Genomic DNA, 24878 nt, shown 5'->3' on the forward strand with positions numbered 1-24878 from the left:
AGCCGCCATCTTAGGACGGGATACAGTTCCTTTTAAATGAATAAACGTCTATCAGGGCCAGGGTGGCATACACAATTAAAGAAACATAAATCGGCAAATTTGAGAAGCGACTTTTATTGTCTTGGTTCGTTACAAATGCCAGACATGTATTTACGACCGACCCACGACTAAAATGATAGAGAAACGGTTTGTGTTAACATAACCTATTTTTATGTTCAAAACGTAATGCGCATATACGTATTGTTTCATTATTACATTCGAAATAAACTTAAACTACACTCATATGACATGCAGAACAATGCAAATACAAACACCACAAAAATGGCCAGCAATGTTAGCTGAAAAACCCTGGCAATCTCCACAATAAATCTCGTAGCGTTACCACTCATACATTTACATTTATGCATTTAGCAGAAGCTTTTATCCAAAGCAACAGGTATTTGTATAGATTTGTAGAGAACTATGGACAATGAACTGTACACAATACATTTTCCAGATAAGAAAAATACTTTACATTTGATATGAAAGATGAACATCAATTTACCTGCTTATCTGAAAAAAGAACTATAGGTAAGGCAGGTCCATACACACAGGCATCTTTAGATTTGTCAAGAACTATATAGACAATGAACTGCAAAATATACAGGTGTCAGTACAGAAGCTGTGTCTTTCCTGTGGGGTAGGGGTAGCTGTAACCCACCAACAGCCTGCTTGTATAACTTTGGAAAAAGATCTATAGACAATGAACTAACTATACAGGTGTCAGTACAGAAGCTGTGTCTTTCCTGTAGGGTGGGGGTAGGAAGACAGGGGCTCTGTGTCTAGTATTTAGTATCCTTATAACAATTCTACTTTTTGTATTAGATATAAACAAAAAATCCGGCATCTTCGCCGGTACTAACCGTCAAAGAAGCGTGGTTGAATGGGATTGGAACCCCGTCCCAATATGGCGACGGTATTGCCGCATGCTGAGAGGCTGAATGCGACATCTAGTGTTTATATCTATGCTGTAACTCCACCGTGATTAAAGTGAATGAAGCTTTAGGTGGAGGCGGACATCGTTGCTAATGAATATTCATAACGTATTTAACAGAAATTCGGCTGGCACGAACCGGAAGTAAAAAGTAAAAGCTAAAGGTCAAAGGTTTCTGAGTGTTACGTAGTTACCGCTGAAGCTAATTTGAGATATCGACTGATGAGTGAAAATCTAAATGATGATTTTCAAAACTAATGCATTTCATGTGTCTGTTGGGGTATAACAATGCATGGTACGTGTAAGAAGTTACAAGTAAACTGTAAAGGCGGATGACGTGACGTGGCTTCAATCCGCCGGTACGTACTGTCCATCTGCTTTGTATACGGAAACACAAGGCAGCAACACGAATTAGTGCTGTAATTAAAATGACTCCGCTTTATTTCGGGTGTTAAAGCAGAAATACTGCAAGTAACCTAACTCGACTTTTTACAGAATTGAAGGAAGACATACTCACGTTCTGTAGTGAACACATGTTTTTGTTTTTTCTCTTTTCATTTTGCCTGATAAATTCCGGTGATGCGGGCTGAAGGACTGACAGTTGTCTTCTGGACTGCTGAATAACAACTGAGCGACATGGATGAAAAGTACAGTAGTAATGTAATTTCCAGTGGGAAGCTGGGGCCAGTCGAGGTACCAAATGCCAGGTAAGCAATTCAAATAGCTGGTAGCTTATACAGCTGCACATGCCTTTGTACATAAGTAGTATCTGATAACTGTAACCAAATATGTAGCCAAATGAAATAAATGCTTATACTTATACTCCAATGGAACTATAGATTTTAATTAAATAGTTGAAACCTTCCACAATAGAAGAGTTTTGTACTGTTTAATGAAGAGAGTTATGGTTTATATTATGAGAAGATGTTCTTCTAACTGCCTGTAAATTCCTGTATAGTATTCTTATTTTAGTGCTCTGCTCCTTGTTTATTTAAAAAAATACTGTGGTACATGATGGATTTAAATAAAGGATTTTGCATAGTGGCTTACAGCATTACTTTCCCCCCAGACTAACAAGATACATAGTATTGCTGTGCATCACCAAACTGTTAAAAGCTCTGGGAGTTTTTGAATCCTACGATATTCTTAAAGTCGTCCACATTGTGCAGTTCATCTTCATCCTTAAACTGGGGTGAGTCTATATATTTCAAGCAGACAAGAACATGCTGATAACTTTTCATTTGACATTGGTTTAAAGCAAAAAATAAATGTCTTTAGGTGTGCGGTTTCCTTGCTTTTCTTCCAAAAGCCATTTTCCTCTGGAAAGGTTATTTCCAAACGCCAGGTAAGAGCATCTGATTTTTCTAGCTGTTTGGCATTTTAGCAGACTCTCTGTAACAGGTGGCTTTTCTATGTTGCTCCTGTGAGCAGCCTTGTGATCCTCCCCATCTCCATTCTGCATTTTCTTTTCAGTGGATTAAAATCCTAAAGCATGCTGTCATCAGCTGTATAATTTCACTGCTGAGCTTCTTTGGCCTAACACTATGTGGACCTCTAAGGTAATATGACGCACACGTGTTTCTCTGCATCCAATTTTTAGATTTTATAAATGTGTTTGGTAACACTTCACTTAAAGCAGTCATGTGTAATTATACATACCTTCATAATGCATTATAATGGTCTGTATAAGAATTAGGGGCGGCATGGTGGTGCAGTGGTTAGCACTATTGCCTCAAACCTCTGGGACCCAGGTTCGAGTCTCCGCCTCTGTGTGGAGTTTACATGTTCTCCCCATGTCGTCGTGGGGTTTCCTCCGGGTACTCCGGTTTCCCCCCACAGTCCAAAAACATGCTGAGGCTAATTGGAGTTGCTAAATTTCCCGTAGGTGTGTGAGTGTGCCCTGTGATGGGCTGGCCCCCCCTCCTGGGTTATTCCCTGCCTCGTGCCCATTGTTTCGGGATAGGCTCCGGACTCCCCGCGGCCCAGTATAAACGGTTTGGAAAATCGATGGATGGATGTATAATGATTAAGGATGCTTTGGTACTGTATTATGAAGGTTTTAATAGTGCATTATAGATGAGATCCATCCATCCATTTTCCAAACCGCTTATCCTACTGGGTCGCGGAGGGTAACAGACTCCGCACACATGTGACCCAGGCAGAGACTCGAACCCGGGTCCCAGAGGTGTGAGGCAATGCTAACCACTGCACCACCATGCCGCCCCCATAGATGAGATCTTCATAGAGTATTTAAACATGGCAGTAATGTGTTATGCCTTTTTATAAATAGTTATAGCCATTTTTATAATACTTTCTGAATGCTTCATAATGCATTATGAAGGTATCTATAATGCGTTATACATGAGTGCTTTAAGTAAAGAGTTACTTTGTATTCTTTTTAGGACTACGCGATATATGGCACCTGCGCAATAATCACCAGGACTTCAGATGACGAATGAAGCATTTGTCTAGATGCCAGCTTTTCAGTGCTGTGCAGACGTTTACTTATGGCTGCAAATTTGTAAGCAGAATAGTAGTGTGCCTGATTAGGAATATTAGCAATCGGTATAAATTTGAGATATCCTTATGCTTAATAAACGTGTTGGACTGCAAAAATCACTGCCACACCACCGACGTCTTTTTACCTTGTTTATCCACAATGTCTCCTCTTTCAAAAGATGCTATGGTTGTTGAGCTGTCCTTTTCTTCGCCGCCACTTCAGAGCTTATTGCTTCCATTATTTACGAGTACAGTGTCGTGCTCCGCTAACCGAATATTATAAGCATAAGGATACACTGAATTCATACAGATTCCTAACTTATGGGTCCTCCACAAAACATATCTCATTAATGTTTTAGGCGTACTACTCACCTGCTTAACAAATTGTGGGCATAAGTAAATGACCATATAGTACTGAAAGCTGGTGTCCGGACAAATGTTTCACCCGTCGCCTAAAGTCCTGGTGATTATCGCGCATGCAGCATGTAATCCTGATTATATAGTGATTTAATTATCAGCAGAGCCTCATTTTGCTGTGGAATTTTTCATTACTGCAACAGAAGTTTTTCTACTGCGACTCTTTGTCGGAACTGAATTATGGCAGAAACTAATATTGAACTTATTACAAAATCAACAATAAATGTACTGCTTAAAAAACTGAAATTAAATGTGCAGTTCCAAAGCAGAAGCCATCAGCTACTGATGAGCGTCACTGAATGTGGTGTGTGTGATAAAGCAGGCCATGTGCCTCTGTTTGCCTCTGTACACGCTAATGCAGTGTTCTGGCTCTGTCCTCCCTGTCCTGCACAGGACCATGCTGCTGTTCGAGCACAGCGACATCGTTGTCGTCTCCCTCCTCAGTGTCCTCTTCACCAGCTCTGGTGGGGGACCCTCTAAGGTGGGCAATAGCTTACATACACTTTACAGCAGGATATCTTTTTGCTTCAGGGGTTGGATTTGTAACTAGAAGGTTGCATGTTCCTCCAGCATTTGCCTACCATTTACCTACATCCAGCTGCAAAAAGATAATTTAATTATGATTAAGTTATGTGTTTTATAGGGATAAAATACCACCCTGTCACCCTCCATACCTGTAGCCTTCTTCCCCAGTATCTGGTTAACGTGGAGGAAATTGGTTTCTTTTCATGATTAAAGTATAATTGCAGTGAAGCATATGCCTACTCGGTACCGTTTTTATCATTCATTATGCTGTTTGTACCATGGCTGGCTTCTCTAGACCAGGGGAGCGGCCTTCTTCATCATAGCTGTGATCTGCCTGCTGCTTTTTGATAATGACGACCTCATGGCCAAGATGGCGGAGCACCGTATCCTTTCACTTGGAGCCAGTGCAGGTGCTGTTGGCCCCCCCTGGGAATATGCATTCTGTGGGTCCTTCTCTTCATCACTCTGTTTGCTGTAAAAGGAGAATCTCTGCTCTTGAATTATTGTGGGTGTCTTGAGCAGAGGGTTAATGCTAGAATATTCTCTTTAGAAAGTAAGCATATGGGGAACAGTACAGGCAGAGCCCTGGAGTCAGCCTGCAGGGTGATTGCATCGTTGAGGTTTCCATGAAGAGAGAGCCGGCCAAAAAGTTTCCTGTACGGGAGGGATTATGGCCGTGTGCCTGTCATATATACGCGTGTGACATATGCAGCTGTGTGATGCCTGCCTTAACAGTTTTGCCTGTTAGCGGAGGGACACCATGACAGTGCACTCACACATGCTCTCTACACTGCCATTGCCTTCCTTGGTGTGGCTGATCATAAGGTGAGCTATGGCGTGGGACCCTGTGTGACGTGGGTCTGCGTGGCTCCCTGTGTGACGTGGGTCTGCGTGGCTCCCTGTGTGACGTGGGTCTGCGTGGCTCCCTGTGTGACGTGGGTCTGCGTGGCTCCCTGTGTGACGTGGGTCTGCGTGGCTCCCTGTGTGACGTGGGTCTGCGTGGGACCCTGTGTGACGTGGGTCTGCGTGGCACCCTGTGTGACGTGGGTCTGCGTGGCTCCCTGTGTGACGTGGGTCTGCGTGGGACCCTGTGTGACGTGGGTCTGCGTGGCTCCCTGTGTGACGTGGGTCTGCGTGGCTCCCTGTGTGACGTGGGTCTGCGTGGCTCCCTGTGTGACGTGGGTCTGCGTGGGACCCTGTGTGACGTGGGTCTGCGTGGCACCCTGTGTGACGTGGGTCTGCGTGGCTCCCTGTGTGACGTGGGTCTGCGTGGCTCCCTGTGTGACGTGGGTCTGCGTGGGACCCTGTGTGACGTGGGTCTGCGTGGGACCCTGTGTGACGTGGGTCTGCGTGGCTCCCTGTGTGACGTGGGTCTGCGTGGCTCCCTGTGTGACGTGGGTCTGCGTGGCTCCCTGTGTGACGTGGGTCTGCGTGGCTCCCTGTGTGACGTGGGTCTGCGTGGCTCCCTGTGTGACGTGGGTCTGCGTGGCTCCCTGTGTGACGTGGGTCTGCGTGGCTCCCTGTGTGACGTGGGTCTGCGTGGCTCCCTGTGTGACGTGGGTCTGCGTGGCTCCCTGTGTGACGTGGGTCTGCGTGGCTCCCTGTGTGACGTGGGTCTGCGTGGCTCCCTGTGTGACGTGGGTCTGCGTGGCTCCCTGTGTGACGTGGGTCTGCGTGGCTCCCTGTGTGACGTGGGTCTGCGTGGCTCCCTGTGTGACGTGGGTCTGCGTGGGACCCTGTGTGACGTGGGTCTGCGTGGCTCCCTGTGTGACGTGGGTCTGCGTGGCTCCCTGTGTGACGTGGGTCTGCGTGGCTCCCTGTGTGACGTGGGTCTGCGTGGGACCCTGTGTGACGTGGGTCTGCGTGGGACCCTGTGTGACGTGGGTCTGCGTGGCTCCCTGTGTGACGTGGGTCTGCGTGGGACCCTGTGTGACGTGGGTCTGCGTGGCTCCCTGTGTGACGTGGGTCTGCGTGGCTCCCTGTGTGACGTGGGTCTGCGTGGCTCCCTGTGTGACGTGGGTCTGCGTGGCTCCCTGTGTGACGTGGGTCTGCGTGGCTCCCTGTGTGACGTGGGTCTGCGTGGCTCCCTGTGTGACGTGGGTCTGCGTGGGACCCTGTGTGACGTGGGTCTGCGTGGCTCCCTGTGTGACGTGGGTCTGCGTGGCTCCCTGTGTGACGTGGGTCTGCGTGGCTCCCTGTGTGACGTGGGTCTGCGTGGGACCCTGTGTGACGTGGGTCTGCGTGGGACCCTGTGTGACGTGGGTCTGCGTGGCTCCCTGTGTGACGTGGGTCTGCGTGGGACCCTGTGTGACGTGGGTCTGCGTGGCTCCCTGTGTGACGTGGGTCTGCGTGGCTCCCTGTGTGACGTGGGTCTGCGTGGCTCCCTGTGTGACGTGGGTCTGCGTGGGACCCTGTGTGACGTGGGTCTGCGTGGCTCCCTGTGTTCCACGGAACATAGTATAAGGAAATATGACTGAGATGAACAAGCTTCATCTCAGGTGGCATTTTCACCACGAGCCCTTCTGCTTTCCCCTTTTAGGGTGGTGTGGTTTTGCTGGTGGCGGCCCTTTGCTTGAAGGTGGCCTTCCACACAGCCTCCAGGAAGCTCTCTGTTGAGATGGGCGGGGCCAAACGGCTCTACGCACTCTCCAGCTTGGTCTCCGCTGCTGCGCTGTTGCCCTGGGTCCTCGTCCTCTCTGCCACCACCGAGGTGCATGACAGGGTCCCGTATGAGAAGGGGCCACGTAGCATCGCTGTTTCTCCACCAAAACACCGGCAGACGGTGTTCAGAGTTCAGGCCGTCATATTGGAAACAGCATTTAGCAGTGCATTAAATGTTTGGGTATTAAACATCCTGGGACAGAACAGAAAATGCGACAAATTTCATTTGGATTTTCCTGTTTGTAAACAGTATAATTACACATCTGAATCCCAGTCCAATATCTTAAAATGTATTGTTTGTATTGTTTATATATCTCCTTTTCATTTGCACTATGACTAATGAGAATGATATTTCAGCTCAGTATACGATTCCATGCCTCATATCTGAATCTGACAATAACATGCTTAGATTTTGAGTTCTGCTCTAGGATTGAAAACCAAAAGTTACTTTTGTGGCTTGAAGTTGATATGCAGGACATCAGTGTCTGACGGACTTATTTTGTGTCTGACACTCAGAGTAAGGTGGAATCTTGGTCGACGCTTATCCTGCCGCTGGGAATGGTCGTCTTCGCGGTGATGATCCTTGACTTTTACGTGGAGTCCATGTGCGTTGCCAAGATGGAGGCCCCCCGTTGCGCCCGTTACGGCTCCATCTTCCTCTTCGTCGGCGGCCTGCTGCTGGCCAATTTCTGGGCGCACCCGCTGACGGGGCAGCTGCGGGCCAAGACGCGGCAGGACGACACGGAGCACGTGCTCTCGGGGGGTGTCCTCGTCAGCGCCGTCTTCTTCATCCTCGGTGAGTGACGCTCCCTCGACCCGAGGATCAGCCACGAGACGAGTGGTATGGATGTCATGAGAGTGGTCAACAGAGAGCATTTGGGTGCCGGGCATGCATTCAAGGGGCAGCGACATGTGGTATGTGTTACCATTGGGTCCTAGGGAAAGGCCATTATTTCCTAATCTAACCCTGCTGTCTCAAAAAAATGTACAGGTCATCAACACCTTACAACCCTGATCCATTCAGACTGCCGGTTGCAAGTTAATTTGGTCATAAGTCGGCCCTTTAAAGGGCATATGCAAAAACGTATGCAAAAATTATATGTATAGTGCACTGTATAATAAAATATGTCATTGGTGTTTTTAAATCTTTTTAGCACTGTTTTCTTAGTTTATTGCTGCTTGCAGTTGGGGTGGAAACTGTGTTTTACTCTTGCTGCCAGATGCAGTGCAGTTGTGGCCACATATGTGGCCTTCGAGGGGTCGTAAAGTAGATCATTTGTAAGTCACATGTGTCATAAATCAACGACGACGGCTTGTACATTGCTTTGGATAAAAGTGTCTTCTAAATAAAATACAAGATGCAGACATCCAAGTATTGTGCTTACCGGCATCTGATTAATTTGGGGTTCGAAGTGAGAGAGTAATTACTTATGCATAGGAAATATAGTGAATAAATGAAGCTTTAGGATATCTAGAGCAGGGCTGCCCACACTTTTTCAGCTTGTGAGCTACTTATAAATGACCAAGTCAAAATGATCTACCTACTATAAATATGCAAAATATATATTTATTTATAGATATACAGAGTATTCTTTATTATTATTATTATTATTATTATTATTATTATTATTATTATTATAAATTTCCCTTTGGGATAAATAAAGCATTCTTTAATTGAACTGGGATTTTGGTTCTTTCATCTTTCTCTTTCTCAGTTCGCTTTTCAAAGGGAAGTTAATGTCGCTTTTATGAACAGTCCGAAAACTGCCGTTCCACATTTCCCTTCTTTGGAATAGCAATGGCAGACTGTAGATGAAGCAAACGCACTTCGAATATGACATTGTGAAAAAAAAAACTTCCTTTTCATTGGTTTTTGTCTTCTTACTTGGTCCAACTACCTCATTCATTTTTATACCTTTTCTTAAGTTTAGTAGAAATAAATTGGAAGCGACTTGGTTGCTCGCTGGAGTTTTGCAGCAGCTGGCGCGATTGAATGCGATTTTATGCCATGCGATCTACCCACTTTACCTTTGCAATTGACCAGTAGATCATGATCTACGTATGGGGCACCCCGGATCTAGAGTCTTCAGTAGAACATAGACATGGTTGTGTTATCTTTGCTAATAGTTCACCATTTTCTCATTGCTGTATTTGAGGGTCAAAGCCAGCATCTTGACTGACAACTGTTTTCACAGGTGACAATATTTTGTCTTCGCCGTCCAAGAAGGGCCAGAAGGGGACGCTGGTGGGTTATTCCCCTGAAGGGACGCCTCTGTACAACTTCATGGGGGACGCCTTTCAGCAGACATCGCAATCACTGCCTCGCTTCATCAAGGACTGTCTCAAGCAGATCCTGGAGGAGTACGACTCTCGGCAGATCTTTTACTTCCTCTGCCTCAACCTGGTGAGGGTTACTGGCCCTGCAGGGTTTCATAGTGTCGATTTGATCTCGGCTGTAGTTGCTCCCTAGAAGTCAAAACACGTTGCTCAACAGTTTCTGGGTTTGAAACATCATGAACTGACTTTGCCAGGAAGTTCTTCATCTATTCAAGGACAGCACAATTGTTTACTTAAATGACTTTTAGATTGATGGTTCCCAAACCAGGTCCTCATTGGATAGATGAAGTCTTGCCATTTTCTTTCTGCTAACCATCTTAGCAGCTCCTAATTCCTGTTTTTAAGGAATACCGCATCACCCGATGTTTTGAGGTGCCAAAATGTGCTTCCCGCAGGGCTCTACACCTTGATGACCGGGATTGTTATGGATTACTGTCTGCTTAGATCATATGTTGTGTGCAGATTTCCAGGTTGAACAAACTGCTTAAGCTACATGGTGTCAGTTGCATATATCTGTGTTATTGCTGGATTCGGTTAATTCATGAAAATACATATTTTTTTTATGCCTCTGGTTAATACTTGTTTGTAGTGTTGCATCGATATGGAAATTTTGGCCGATACCGCTAACCAGTATAATTTTGTCTAATATTAGACCGACGTGATAACCAGGTATACTCTGCGGTCCTCAAATCTGCAGGGAAACTGATGCTGGGTGACGTTTCTTCTTAGGATCCTGTACGTGTGTAGCAGCCACATGATATAATGCAGGCAGTGAGATGTAGCGAGGTTCTAAGTGCTGAATGAGTGATGGAATATCTCGTCATCCACAATGGAAAACAGCTGATCGTCTAATGCGATCACTTCCATTATTTCAGTAGTTATGTTTGTAGTACTGGTGCTGCAGACTTTGGTTATTGACTGAAGCCTAAATATCAGCTGCTGATGTTTACCAAGATTAACACATAAGACTAACACCGATGTCTTGAATTTTAGCAGGTGTGAACCGATACTTACAGACCCTTTCCAAAAAATTTGAATATTATGGAAGAGTTGATTTATTTCTATAATTCCATTCAAAACGTTAAATTTTCATAGATTATAGATTCAGGGCCCACAACCTAAATGAGTTCAAGGACTTAGTTTTTTATTTGTACATAATTTGGGCTTCCAGCTCATAAAACCCACGAAAACAGGAATTCAAAAAATTTGAATACTGTGAAGACATCACCGTTTACTTCTCAGTTTTTGCAGAAAAAAAAGAAAAATTAGGATCACATCAAATCAATGAAAATATGGTACTTTCAAAACGATATGTCAATCTTCCATACTTGGTTGGGAATCCCTTTGCCTTAATCACTGCCTCGATGTGCCGTGGCATTGAGGCAATCAGCCTGTGGCATTGCCTGGAAGTTATGGAAGCCCAGATTTCCTTGATGCTTGTTGTTAGCTCTTCTTTGTTTTTGGGTCTGGTGGACCTCATTTTCCTCTTGATAATACCCCATAGATTCTCAATGGGGTTTAGGTCCAGCGAGTTGGCTGGCCAGTCAAGCACTGTGATGGCATGGCCATCAAACCAGGCTTTGGTGCTTCTGGTGGTATGGGTAGGGGCCAGGTCCTGCTGGAAGATGAAATCTGCATCTCCATATAGATCATCAGCAGAAGGAATCATGAAGTCCTCTAAAACATTCTGGTAGACTATCGCGGTGACCTTGGATTTAAGAAAGCAGAGTTTACCAACACCTGTACAGGACATTGCACCCCAAATCATGACTGACTGTGGATATTTCACACTGGACCTCAGGCAGCTTGGGTTCTGTTCCTCACCCATCTTCCTCCAAACCCTTGGACGTTGATTCCCGAATGAAAGACACACTTTACTTTCATCGGAAAAGAGGACCTTGGACCACTGGCCAACAGTTCAGTCCTTCTTCTCCTTGGCCCAGTTGAGACGCTTTCGTCGTTGGCTCAGGCTCAGAAGTGGTTTGACCCGAGGAACCTGACAGTTGTAGCCCATCTCCCGGATGCGTCTGAATGTGGTGGTTTTTGAAACTGTGACTCCTGCCTGATTCCACTCTTTCTGGATCTCTAACATATTCTTGAATCTTCTCTGTTTTTGATAAACCGCTGAAGCCCACGGTCATCTCTTCTGCTGGTGCATCTTCTCCTGCCGCATTTTGCCCTTCCACTAGACTTTCCATTGATATGCTTGGACACAGCACTCTGTTAACAGCCAGCCTCCTTAGCTATAAACTATTGTGACTTACCCATCCTATGGAGGGTATCAATGATGCTCTTCTGGCCAGTTGTCAAGTCTGCAGTCTTCCCCATATTGAACTGAGACAATTGAAGCAAAGTGAAGCAATTTAATGTCACCTGTGGAAACCTGTGCAGGTGCAGTGCAGTGAGGTTAGTAGATGAGTTGTGTGTGACACTCAGTTAAAAACATTCATGCCCTGCAAAATTTGGGCTTCACAGTATTCTAATTTTTTGAATTCCTGTTATCGTGGGTTTTATGAGCTGGAAGCCCAAATTGTGTACAAATAAACAACTAAGTACTTGAAATCGTTTAAGTTGTGAGCCCTGAATCTATAATCTATGAAAGTTTGACGTTTTGAATGGAATTATGGAAATAAATCAACTTTTCCATGATATAAAAATTTTTTGGAAAGGGACTGTATATATTGGTCATGCATTTGTACCTGTTTGGTATATTCCTAAGAACCCTGCCATTGCTCACCCTCATTCTCCACACACTCAGGCTTTCACCTTCGTTGAGCTCTTCTACGGTGTGTGGACCAACAGCCTGGGCCTGATATCGGACGGCTTCCACATGCTCTTCGACTGCTCCGCCCTGGTGCTGGGGCTGCTGGCTGCCCTAATGACCAGGTGGAAGGCAACACGCATCTACTCCTTTGGGTAGGTTAGCGTGCAGTTGGCTGGACCGCTGTCTCTGCCTCACCCATGGTGTGAGATTGTGTGTGAAAGTGCATCCCTGTGACACTGGTACAACATCCGAAGAGACCCCTTCCTCATTCCCTGTGCGTCCTGGGATAGTCTGCAGGTTCCCTCTAACCAGAGGTGGATATTTCAAGCCCAGAAAGTAAAAATCCAAGCCAGGATTTTGTTTCAACCAACCTGTTGAGTACTCTGTGACTGTGACTCTTTATACTCAACTGGTTGGTTAAAATAAAATCCTGGTTTGTATTTTTACTTTCTGGACCCGAAATGTCCACGTCTGCCTGGAACCTTGTATTGTATGACTGTTAATTTGGTGGCGTGCTGATAAACAAGATTTGGTAAATCTTTACCCATCAAAGCTTGCTCAACGTTTCCTGTTTCTCCTGTCATTCTAATGCTTGTTTTATCCCTGATAGGTATGGTCGGGTTGAAATCCTCTCCGGATTCATCAATGGACTCTTCCTCATGGTTATAGCTTTCTTTGTCTTCATGGAATCCATTACAAGATTGATAAACCCTCCCAATATCAACACAGACATGTTAACTGTGAGTGTGACGTCTTAGGCTTATATATCATTCCAATTTGACCAAATATGCTCCTTAAAGCTGCTGCTTCTCGGTGTCCCCCCTAAAATTACGTCTCCCTTTGCCCCCCGCAGCCCGTCTCGATTGGAGGCCTCATTGTGAACCTGGTGGGCATCTGTGCCTTCAGTCACGCACACTCACACCACACGTCTAAAGGGGGCTGCTCAGCACACGACCATGGTCACTCCCACCACGGACACGCTGAGCACGCCCACGGGGGGCATGGCCACGCCCACACTCACAGCCACGGTCATGGCCACAGCCACGGTGCGGGAGGAGGCAGGATGAATGCCAATATGAGAGGTAGGGAGCATCCTAAGCACTGCATTTTAAAAAGGCATAACCACTATAATAATGTGGCTTTCGAATGTCTTAAGACTTAATTATGAATAACATTAATAATGATACTTTATTGATCCCTCATGGGGAAATTCTTTTTAATGCCTTCTCCATCTTGCATGATACACAGACACATAGGTAAAAGCATGCTTGACAGCAAAAGCCACAGGCCACATGGGCAATAAATGAAATGTTTAAGCTACCAAATTTCCATTAAATTTGAGAGAATTTTAATCATCTTGAATATTTTTATAGGCTTGAAATGTCTGAATATCGGATGTAACCGTTCTGCTGTTAACCTGCATGTGTTATACAGAGTGTGTGTAAATGGAGGACATTCTGAGGCTAATGGTAGACTTTCCCCCGCGATGCATCCTCTCTCAGGGGTCTTCCTGCACATCCTGGCTGATACTCTGGGCAGCGTTGGGGTGATCATTTCTACCATCCTCATCCGGCAGTTCGGGTGGCTGATTGCGGATCCCATCTGCTCGCTCTTCATCGCCGTGCTCATCTTCCTCAGTGTTGTGCCTCTGCTGAAAGACGCGTGCGAGGTTCTCCTCCTCAGAATCCCTCCCGAACACGAGAAGGACCTTAATCACGCGCTCGAGAAGGTCTGTCACCTGCCTGGTGTTTACAGGAACTCACCGACCTGAGACAGCACAGATACCCATAACCAACTAATCTACTCTTCTGCCCTGGGCTGGTTTTCAGATCCAAAAAATCGAGGGCGTCCTGTCGTACCGCGACCCCCATTTCTGGAGACATTCAGCAGGGGTTGTAGCTGGAACCATCCACTTACAGCTCATGTCAGATATGGTAGAGCAGAGAATCATTCAGCAGGTGCGTGTTGTGCTTTTTCCCTCAAAACACAGTAACTATAGATTGGTCCTTGACAGTGATGTGGCCTGGATAAGAATTACATTTTTGTGCAAAACTTTGAACATCATTTTTCATGTGTGTGTGTTTTTTTTTTTTTGCATGGTTACCAGGTGACGGCCGTCCTCAAAGACGCAGGGGTGAACAACCTCTCCATCCAGGTGGAGAAGGAGGCCTATTTCCAGCACATGTCTGGCCTAAGCACAGGCTTCCATGAGGTCCTTGCAATGACGCAGCAAATGGAAGCCATGAACTGCCTTAAAGATGGCACCTGCATCATGTGAAGATGTCACTGCGGCAACAAATAAACCACGATACTTACCAAATTATGAAACTTTAATGTGGATTTTTTTTCTTTTATTATTCTCGGTATTTTGCACATGTCTCTCTGTACAATTTCTGTGTATTATGTATGGACTTTCCATTTTGTTTTACTGGTTTTGCATTAAGCCGTAATAGTAATCCACTGTGATGGGTTTTAATCTGAAATGTCATTTGGCCTTCAATTCAACATGCGTTAAATATATTTGTTTAAAAACTGTTGTGTGAAATCCAGTTCTGACCTACACCTTTATAGGAATCCCTGTCACTCTTTCTGCTTCTTTATATAGTAAAATAAAAGCAAAGTATGAACAACATTAAAAATACTAAAGACCATGAGAAGGCCTGGCAGACCATACAGACACTGTGGACCCTGTGCTGTGGCAAGCCTAGCTCTTAACGTCTGAAAAATCTCTATTGGCCAGGAATTTGTCTTGGTCGGTGTGCCCCACTATAATATACAGCATGGAAGACAATTACAACACGTGAAATTGTACAAATACTATTAGCGCTAGGCTTTCTACAGCCAAGCATAATAATGTGAAATAAAATGTGAAATTAGTGAATGTTATGAATAGGGTGATGCTAGGATGAGTTACAGGATTCCAGCTTATTTAAAACTTCAACATGCCTATTGTTAGCAGACCAGTTACTGTTGGTTAGGGATACTGGAGTGGGATACAAACTGTCCCTGGGTCTGCTGGTTTGCCTTTGAGTCTCTTACCAGATATTAGAGGCAACCCAATAGGACACCAAGTATTTACACCATCAGCGAAACCAAACCAGTGGTGGGATTTTACAGTGAACGTTGAATCTGTCTTACAAAACTCCAGACCCTCTCTGCCATAGCCAAAATAAACTGTTGTGGTTTCTGGCTCAGTGCCCTAGTAAGACACTCCATGCTGCTGGTTTCTTTATTTTACACAGATATCTGTATATCTAAATTCAAGTATGCTAACTGTGATTGAATATAATTATTTACTGAGGAATTTATTTTACTGAAATGAAAGTCCTCAAATAACACGTTTCATTTAAACCCCAAAGATCCATTTATGGAGCCCTTAAGCACGAAATAGTATTTTTTCCTACAATTATGCAGCTTAAGTAACTGATGTTGCCACAGGCACAGCTGACAATACCAGACAAACAAGCTATTTTTGAACTCACACAAAAAACGATGTCCATTGCTCTACAGTACTAATGTAGCTGGGAAGCTTGTGATAAATGTAAAAACAGCAAATTGTATTTATGAATATTATATAAATAATACACATTATTATTACTACAGTTAACCTAACTAAAAAGAACCGTACTCTACTGAATGTTATTCAGTAGCGAATCAGTGAATATTGTACCAACAAGTAATTTTACAAACTATCGGTCACGTGACATGCGTTGTCTTAGAAACGCATTCTAAAATGGTGGGTTTCACCCAATAGAATCACGGTGGACACTCAAAGCAGCCAATCAGATTCGACCGAGCGACGATTTAAACCAAAAAGTGTTCTCTGTGTTATATGCTGTGGAAGAAACGCATTCATTGAGTCTTGGTTTACAGTGGTGCGAGTTTGATATGGCTCTTCGTGTAACTCGGGTGAGTTGGTTTCCACCTATGTAGTTTGTGCTTGTTCGTGTTAATAATTCTGCCATTCGAATTTCTGCCTCATCTTACTTTTAAGTATTTTGCGGAAGCTAAGATTATGCATGGGAGTCTTTTTCTTGCTGTCCTTCCTTTTTTATATGCTTCATTGCTTTAATACATGCCTAATTCGGATATGTTTTCGTCCCCTTTTTTCTGTTAAGTGTTTTTATGTAGAGCTTTTGTGAAGGAAGTGGTTCTATGCATGTGATCCACAGAGTTCTCAGCTGGCTGTGAACAGAGAAGTGGCCTCTGGAAAACCAGGATTGGCTGGGAAACAGACCCTGAGGCCTAGGGCAGCGCTCGGGGATATCGGAAACAAGACAGTTGCGACCCGGCAGCCTCTGAAGAAGGTAAGGTTGTAGGTGTGGGATTTCTTTTCCCTCAAACGGTGAAAACCAGTTCTATTTAAAGGCCGATTAATCGGTATCCCTTTCTGTATAGGACGCTAAGCCCGAGGGCAAGGTAGCTCTGAGGAAGCCGAGCAAGTCCGAGAAGCTGCCCGATGAGCAACCCCTCAAAAAGGATGTGGTCCTCGTGGCGAAGCCTGTGGAGGTGAGTTCTCCTGGTAGCCCTGAAGCGTTGCTTGCTTTGCTTATCTGTAGCTCTGCCTCAGCCCACATTGCCTCCTAGAAGGTGCTGTGTATCTTAGTGTTTTGCTCTAGATTTTTAAAGTCTTGGGGGGGGGGGGGGGGGAACGGTCAATCAGTGAGCATGACTTGCTGGTGTCTGCTAGCTGGCTAATGGCTATATTCTTGCTAGATTGTTCCTGAGCCCCAGTCCCCCACACCCATGGAGACTTCTGGCTGTGCTCCAGATGACCTGTGCCAAGCCTTCTCGGATGTCTTGCTGAACATTAAGGATGTTGATGCAGATGATTATGATAATCCCATGCTCTGTAGTGAATATGTGAAGGACATCTACAGCTATCTTCGTGAGCTTGAGGTTGGTGTACTTTCAAGGGATGGCTGCTGATCTCCATGTTCCAGCTCATTAAACATGGCTACTGTCTCCCAAGGTTGACCAAGGCATCAGACCAAAATATCTGGAGGGCCAGGAGGTTACTGGGAACATGCGTGCCATCCTCATTGACTGGCTGGTTCAGGTTCAGATTAAGTTCAGGCTCCTCCAGGAGACCATGTACCTGACAGTAGCAATCATTGACCGCTTCCTCCAGGTAAGCAACGTCTTAAGTAGGAATTTGAAAGTGTATTCCACAGTGAAAGTTGAGCTGTATTAGAATTGTAATGTGTATTCTGATCACTTTTAATACATGCCAGATTCAAGACTCGCATGCGTAGTGCTACAAGCACAACATGTAGCAATGTACCCTGAAAAATAAAGAATGAGCCTCTTTACAATGGACTTGTAATGGTTAAATAGGTACATACAATCCTGTGTAGTTAGATTCAGGGCTAGTACTGAAACTCCAGGCCAGCTGTGCAACGGAACCATGTTATCTGACCATCTGTGGTTCCCTAACTCCACCTACCCTGGGTATTCAAGTGCCTTATTTTTGCCTTGTGAATCTTAGTGCTCAAGTACACATCCCTAATCAACATCTGCTTGTCATGTGGCGCTGACTACTCCTTTCTCCAGGACCACCCTGTGCCAAAGAAACAGCTGCAGCTTGTCGGCGTGACGGCAATGTTCATTGCCTCAAAGTATGAGGAGATGTATCCTCCTGAGATCGCAGACTTTGCCTTTGTCACTGATCGTGCATACACCACTGCTCAGATCAGAGACATGGAGATGAAGATCCTTAGGGTGCTCAAGTTCGGCTTCGGCAGACCTCTGCCTCTCCAGTTCCTGCGACGGGCCTCCAAGATTGGGGAGGTAATGTGCTACTATCAGGGATGGTTTTTTTTTTTTTTTTTTTTTTTTTTTTTTTTTTTAATCCACTCTTAGTACCTGTGTTCATCTGCTGATTTCCAGGTTCCAGTATGCTTACATATACAGTACTCATCTGAGTAAGTTCCCTTTCAGTTTCTACAAGTGCCTAATTAGATTCTGTACTACCCTGCCACCTTCTGGAAAGTATGGCATTGCAGGGAACTCCTGTGGTTACCTTAACTTAATGTCAACGCTGACCTCATGGGTGGAGGAAAGTTCCCCCTTTTCAGTACAACTTGCCAACCTGTGCTGGGGTTGGTTCTTGCTAAATAGTTGCAAAACTTGCATGATTTATCAAGTGGCATTTTATTGAACTCATGACTGCACTAGGCTTTTGCTGCTACAGACACTTGCCTTTTGAGCAGTGCATTAACATTTTAGGTATGCTGAAGTGTGGGTTTTTTTTTTTTTTTTTTGTGTGTGTATAAGCATAGCATTTACATCTGAAGCCCTAATTTGCACATATGCCATACTGCACTGGTATCTGTGCAACCCTACTGTAATGTCTTTGTCACATTAGCCTGACCCTCTGGTTTAGCACTTGGTTTTTTTTTTCTTGGGTGTGAAACTGAAGTTCATCTCCCCCCCCCCCCCCCCCCACAGGTGACAGCTGAGCATCACACCTTGGCAAAGTACTTTGTGGAGCTCACAATGGTTGACTATGACATGGTTCACTTTGCACCCTCTCTGGTTGCTTCTGCTGCTTTTGCGCTGATGCTGAAGGTTTTCAGTTGTGGTGAATGGGTAAGTTGTTGTGGCTCCTGACCCAGTGGTATGGCACTTCCCTAGAAAGCCAGGGCTCAATCTTTTTTCTGTTTCAGATGCCCACCCTGCAGCACTACATGGGTTATTCTGAAGACTGCCTGGTGCCTGTGATGCAGCATATTGCCAAGAACGTGGTGAAGGTGAACGAGGGACAGACAAAGCACATGGTGAGTAGAAGGCTTTTAATGCAGCAATAGTCTTTACTGAAAGTAGCAAGATCTGGCTGACCTGCTTATTATTTCACAGGCAATTAAAAATAAGTATGCCAGTAAGAAGCAGATGAATATCAGTACGATTCCCCAGCTGAACTCTTCGGTCATCAAGGACTTGGCCAAACAACTGTCTTAATGGTTTATTGAGCACAATGTGCTATCTTGTGTACATAAAGTACATTTTTTACTTCTCTTAATAAAGTACTAACAATTTTATCTACTCTACTGTGTCTTGTACAAGACTTGAGTTTCAAGGATGAGGTTTCACATGCAATCTGCTGCCTGTCTTTAGTGATTGACCATCAGTATAATCTGCTCAGAGCAGCCTTCAGCCTTTCCACTTGAAATGGCTGGTTGTAGATCAAATCCTTACCCAAGCCTTCCATTTTGGAAAGTGCAAGATTTGATGGGCTGGTCTTCCACTTTGTTGGGGGGGGGGTGGCTTTGTCCATGTACATCACTCATTTGACAGGTGACTAGTGTTGCTGACAGTAGCACCTACATGTCAAATTCAATTTTTTTTTAAGTATCTTGTAGGCATGTACTTTTGCTGGCAGTTAAGTGGTCTTGATTTGGATAAATGACAGTTAAGCAGCATAGATGTGAGCCTGTGTTTTGATTTTTAGACCTGTTTTGTGCTTGGTTTTTATGCTGTAAGTATTGTATAAATTACAACTTGTGTGCTATGCAATAAATTGGAAGATTCCAAGTGTACATATTCCATATTCAGCTCAGGTGTGGGTTTCTTCCTTGGGTAGGAACAAGCTACTTGAATTACATTCATATTAGTGTTGGGTATCGATTCCGCTTTCTCAAGATTTAAAATCAATATCACGATTTGATTCAATGTGTTCCTTTTATATTGCCATAACAGAACAAGACAATTCAGGCCCAGGTCTTAGCCTGGATACTGGGATGGAGCCCTGTCATACCATTGCAAGTGATTAACATGCATTAAAGAAATTATATTGGAGCAAAGATTCAGATATATATATATATATATATACAGGCACATGTAACCATGTACAGTTAAAGGTATCAATCAAAAGGCACAGTACTAGGGTCTAATCATTTGACAAAGTCCGAAAATGCCTGCCAGATGTAAAAAAAAAACTAGATTTTTGGATTGTAGCGAGTAATGGTTTTTTTTTTTTTTTTTTAAATGTTTCTTCTCCATTGATCAAAAGTCAGTGGAGAACTTCCATTTTAATAGCTCCCGTCATCCTGCTATAAGGGTTGCAATTGGAATCATATTCCTTCAATGTTGAGGGAATACGGAATCATTTGGGAATCATCCCAAAGATTGCTGTGATACTTGACATAGCTACTGGTCTTCGGTTTCTGATATAGCGGTAAATATTGGTTGCCAGATTTCACTTAATCTGGGGCATGACCAGTACATGTGTACCAGAGTTGCTGGATCTTGCATCGGTCGCATTCAGAAGGAACATTTGGTATAAATTTAGCCAGTCTAAAGTAGTACGTCGGCTACACTGGTCCAAAGTTAAACTGAATGACTACATGTCTTAATTTGAAGTGTGAATTATCTTGTCTTCCACGTCACTTGAAAGTTGCAAATTAAAGTCGTCTTTTAGCGCTTTCAGGGAGTTCAAATTGTGTGTATTAAAGAATAGTATCAATCAGTCTTTTAGAGCGTGCATTCAGTGTTGGGATCGAATTTAGGAGGGAGTTGGGGGGAGGTGTGGTTGCATATGTAAAACAATATGTGAAGCAGTACATATCTAAAAAAAATGCAATTGTGGTATATTTGAGCTGCAGCTCATCAAAAGAAAGTATTGTTAATCTTTCATCGCTGTGATACCATTCCTAGATCATATGTTAAAAGCATTATCTGTCAATGATGGTGCAAACATTGGATCCAATATTATTGGGGCATATATTGAGATCTTTTCATATGAAAAATGTCTAAATTGAGCCCAAATCTTAGAGTTTTACAATAGGATTTGAAGTACACTGCTCAAAAAATTTTAAGGAACACTTTTTAATCAGAGTATCAAGTCTATTAAACATCTGGGATATTGATCTGGTCAGGTAAGTAGCGGAGGGGGATGTTTCAGCTTGCTTTGGTGTTAATGAAATTATCAACAGGTGAACTAGAGGAGCAACAATGAGACGAGCCCCAAAACAGGAATGGTTTAACAGGTGGAGGCCACTGGCATTTTTCTCTCCTCATCTTTTCTGACAGTTTTTTTCCACTAGTTTTGCATTTCACGACGGTCTGTGTCACTACTGGTAGCATGAGGCGATACCTGGACCCTACAGATGTTGCACAGGTAGTCCAACTCTTCCAGGATGGTGTATCAATACGTGCCATTGCCAGAAGGTTTGCTATGTCTCCCAGCACAGTCTCAAGGGCATGGAGGAGATTCCAGGAGACAGGCAGTTACTCAAGGAGAGCTGGACAGGGCCGTAGAAGGTCCTTAACCCATCAGCAGGACCGGTATCTGTTCCTTTGTGCAAGGAGAATGTATTAGGATGAATTTACGGACGATTACGTCACCCACGTATATGGAATTAATCCTTTTACTGTAATATTCTGGGAGATCGTAATTGTAGATTAATTCTGATCGTGTGGGGACTGATCATCCTGAAGATCAATCGTCCATGATTCACCCGGAATGTCATTGAACATGTTATTCTTTACCGATCCCCCGTAAACCCTGTCCTGTCATAAAAAACTTGGGCTCATAAAAAAAGGCAGGATGTTTATCTTGGTTTTCCAGGAGACAGGAGGGGGTCGGTATACGTCACCTTAAAATTGCCTCCGGGGGGGAGAATAGGAAGGTACGACACCAGGACACATATTTTATTATCGCAAGCAGCAACACTCAGACAAAAGAAGGAATTGGATAACACCTTGCCTGGGGGGAAGGGGTGAGCCTGGCCAGCTCGTCCCCTGCCCACATGCAGCACCCAATTTAGTATAAAGGACGGGGAAAACTCAGTACTGACCGGAGCTCAGCTGTGGGATAGAGCGCGCATCGCCCGGCATATTCGTATGATTCATGCTATTCCATATCTCTGGTGGTATAAGGTTATCTTGCATTGTTTTTAATTGATATTGATTTTAATGCGAGGTTATCTTGTATCACTTGTATTAAACTGATTTTTTTGAGTGAACCTAAGCGTGCCTGTTTGTTCCTTCGAAAGCCCTATATCCCTCTCTCATCCATTTTAATACAGAGGAACAGGATGAACACTGCTGGAGCCCTACAAAATGACCTCCAGCAGGCCACTGGTGTTAATGTTTCTGATTGTTTGGTCAGAGACAGACTTCATGAGGGTGGCTTGAGGGGCCAATGTCTTCTAGTGGGCCCTGTGCTCACTGCCCAGCACCATGGAGCTCGATCGGCATTTGCCATAAAATACCAGAATTTGCCGGTCTGCCACTGACACCCTGTGCTTTTCACAGATGAGAGCAGGTTCACCCTGAGCACATGTGACAGGCGTGAAAGGGTCTGGAGAAGCCGTGTAGAATGTTATGCTGCCTGTAACATTGTTCAGCATGACCGGATTGGTGGTGGGTCATTGATGGTCTGGGGAGGCATATCCACAGAGGGACGCACAGACCTCTACAGGCTAGACAACAGCACCTTGACTGCCATTAAGTATCAGGATGAAATCCTTGAACCCATTGTCAGACCCTATGCTGGTGCAGTGAGTCCTGGGTTCCTCCTGGTGCACGACAATGCCTGGCTTCATGTGGCAAGAGCATGTAGGCAGTTCCTGGAGGATGAAGGAATTCATACCATTGATTGCCCCCCACGCTCGCCTGACCTAAATCCAATAGAACACCTCTGGGACATTATGTTTCGTCCGTCCAATGCCACCAGGTTGCACCTCAGAATGTCCAGAAGCTCAGTGATATCCTGGTCCAGATCTGAGTGGAGATCCCCCCAGGACAGCATCTGTGGTCTCATTAGGACCGTGCCCCGACATTGTCAGGCATGCATACAACCATGTGGGGGCCATACGAACTACTGAGTATGATACTGAGTTACTTTTTACTTTTGAGTATTTTTCACTTTCACTCGTCTTTGAATTCAGCCCTCTATAGGTTGATAATTTTGTTCCTAACACATTGCCCAGTATAAATATCCAGCATGATTTGACCATAGAGAGATAGAATGATGCCGCATTAGTCAAAGAAGATTTATGACCCAAAGGTCAAAGGTCACAAAGATCAAAGAGTCAAAAGGGGGCGGGGCCAGGCAGGGCCCAGGCGTTGGCCACGTGACGTCACAAATATTGTTCATGGTTGATGATAATTTTTCCAGATGTTGGGGGTATATGAAATTAGTTATGGTTGGTTATTATTTATTCAATTTGATTTAATTCAATCGTGTGCTTATGGATACGAGTGTGATTGTGTCTGAAATGCTATAGCCTGTGCTATGAGAGTCAAAATGATCGACTGTGACCGTCTGCTGCTGGTGCTCACGATGGCGCTGCCATGTCGGAAGGTGAATGATTCCGGTCCAGAGGCTGGAAATGTTGCGGATACTACAGTCCTCTGTGGCTGGCCCCCTCTGCGGCTGGGTCTCTGCGGCTGGTCCTGTGTCAGCTGGCTCTCCGTAGCTGCCCCTCCGTAAGCTGACCCTCTGTAAGCTGGTTGTGTCTGCAAAAGACTCGGACATTCTGTGTTGGAGCGAGTGTTGTACGAGTCTGAAAGAAACCCTGTGAAAGTGAGAGAGCATAGAATGAGAGGAGGTGTGTCCGACCATCCCGATCATCCCTGGGTCGAGCTTACCGTCGGTATCTGCGCATAACTACAAACGAAATAAACGATCAAAAAATTAGGAATCCCCGGTAACCTAAAACTTGACACACCGTATTTCTCATTAAAGAATCTTTTGTTTGTATTTTCCCGCTCATCTACTCATAAAAGGAACGCAACCACACGTAGATATTTATTACGGTGAGCGGTCACCGTAGCGGTTTTCCTCCTTCTGTAAAGAAACAGTACCCTCAAGTATCATCTAAGGCCTTACCCCACTGGAAAAAAAGAAAAAAGAAACCTACACGGGACTTCCATAGAGTGAGTATATTATTCCTTTTACGCATGTTTTATGATAAACGTTATACAATGAAATATATATTTATATATATATATATATTTATATATATATATATATATATATATATTTTTTTTTTTAAAGATTGCGGTATTCTGTGTTCTTTCTATGTGAGATGGCACGGATCGAGGGGGGTCTATCGAGAGACAATCTACGCAAGACCTGAATCAGCAGGTATGGACGGAGCAACACCCCCCGCTTCTATACCCAAAGCCTTATTAGAAGAAATGGACAACATCAACAACGCGGTCAGACCTAATAATGAAAATGATACGCTTTACTTTGCTCAACACGACTCGCCACCCGCAGCGTCCGGTGAAGCGAGGGTCAAAGAGCCCTGTTTCCTACCGTTCTTGGAGACATTATTACCTTCCTATGAGGTTAGGGTCGGCACCGACCCGTTTTTAAGTTTAAAATGCATAAACGCAGCACAAAGTTTTTATGTACTGCATCAAGCCCTTTTGATTTTGTCAGGAACATCTATTTCAACAAAATAAATAAATTAAAACTAAATCAAGGCAAGGCATGCCAATATATGTAAGGCAAGATAGGACCAATTCAGTTTATTTATTTCTCTTGAGGTTTATTTTACCATATTTCTTTCATTGAAAACGAGAGGTATGCTGTCAAAAGAAAGGTCCAGAAAGCCACACCAAAAATATTAAAACCAATCTTTTCATGGAGAAGGAAGCCTAACAAGATAACCAAGAGGTAAGAAACAAAATGGATGATAAATAATTGTTTTGGGGGTATTTTATGGTACCCACCCTTTTGACAGGGTC

At 44.3% G+C, this 24878-nt stretch overlaps 2 protein-coding genes across 3 annotated transcripts; both read left to right on the plus strand.

The window, feature by feature from the left end:
- The first annotated feature begins 1114 nt into the window (after positions 1-1114).
- On the plus strand, positions 1115-14827 carry slc30a5 (solute carrier family 30 member 5). 2 transcript variants are annotated; one of them, XM_049019837.1, is made up of 17 exons: positions 1115-1332; positions 1566-1680; positions 2043-2165; positions 2252-2318; positions 2447-2532; positions 4283-4370; positions 4710-4797; positions 5163-5239; positions 6954-7124; positions 7592-7871; positions 9271-9479; positions 12171-12328; positions 12787-12916; positions 13030-13258; positions 13679-13905; positions 14006-14134; positions 14284-14827. In XM_049019837.1, exons 2-17 carry the CDS (start codon positions 1610-1612, stop codon positions 14452-14454), a joined length of 2304 nt encoding a protein of 767 aa, XP_048875794.1. In that variant the 5' UTR covers positions 1115-1332; positions 1566-1609; the 3' UTR covers positions 14455-14827. The 2 variants fall into 2 exon arrangements, with proteins under 2 accessions (XP_048875794.1, XP_048875795.1); XM_049019838.1 differs by lacking the exon at positions 1115-1332 and having other exon boundaries at positions 1345-1680.
- Positions 14828-15925: 1098 nt separating this feature from the next.
- Positions 15926-19216, plus strand: ccnb1 (cyclin B1). The gene is made up of 9 exons (XM_049019845.1): positions 15926-16085; positions 16349-16483; positions 16575-16685; positions 16893-17075; positions 17149-17307; positions 17730-17966; positions 18627-18767; positions 18845-18955; positions 19035-19216. The coding sequence occupies exons 1-9, from the start codon at positions 16065-16067 to the stop codon at positions 19134-19136; spliced, it is 1200 nt and encodes a 399-aa protein (XP_048875802.1). The 5' UTR covers positions 15926-16064; the 3' UTR covers positions 19137-19216.
- Positions 19217-24878: the final 5662 nt, after the last annotated feature.

Source organism: Brienomyrus brachyistius, chromosome 7 (assembly GCF_023856365.1).
Source record: "Brienomyrus brachyistius isolate T26 chromosome 7, BBRACH_0.4, whole genome shotgun sequence".
Lineage (NCBI taxonomy): Eukaryota > Metazoa > Chordata > Actinopteri > Osteoglossiformes > Mormyridae > Brienomyrus > Brienomyrus brachyistius.

Excerpts from the sequence above, each read along its gene's own strand:
- slc30a5 (XM_049019837.1), top strand. The coding sequence starts at position 1,610 with ATGGATGAAAAGTACAGTAGTAATGTAATTTCCAGTGGGAAGCTGGGG. Across the intron at positions 2,319-2,446 it reads AGGTTATTTCCAAACGCCAG|TGGATTAAAATCCTAAAGCA; the intron begins GTAAGAGCATCT and ends TTTTCTTTTCAG. Across the intron at positions 14,135-14,283 it reads AGCAGAGAATCATTCAGCAG|GTGACGGCCGTCCTCAAAGA; the intron begins GTGCGTGTTGTG and ends CATGGTTACCAG.
- ccnb1 (XM_049019845.1), top strand. The coding sequence starts at position 16,065 with ATGGCTCTTCGTGTAACTCGG. Across the intron at positions 18,768-18,844 it reads TTTTCAGTTGTGGTGAATGG|ATGCCCACCCTGCAGCACTA; the intron begins GTAAGTTGTTGT and ends TTTCTGTTTCAG. Across the intron at positions 18,956-19,034 it reads AGGGACAGACAAAGCACATG|GCAATTAAAAATAAGTATGC; the intron begins GTGAGTAGAAGG and ends ATTATTTCACAG.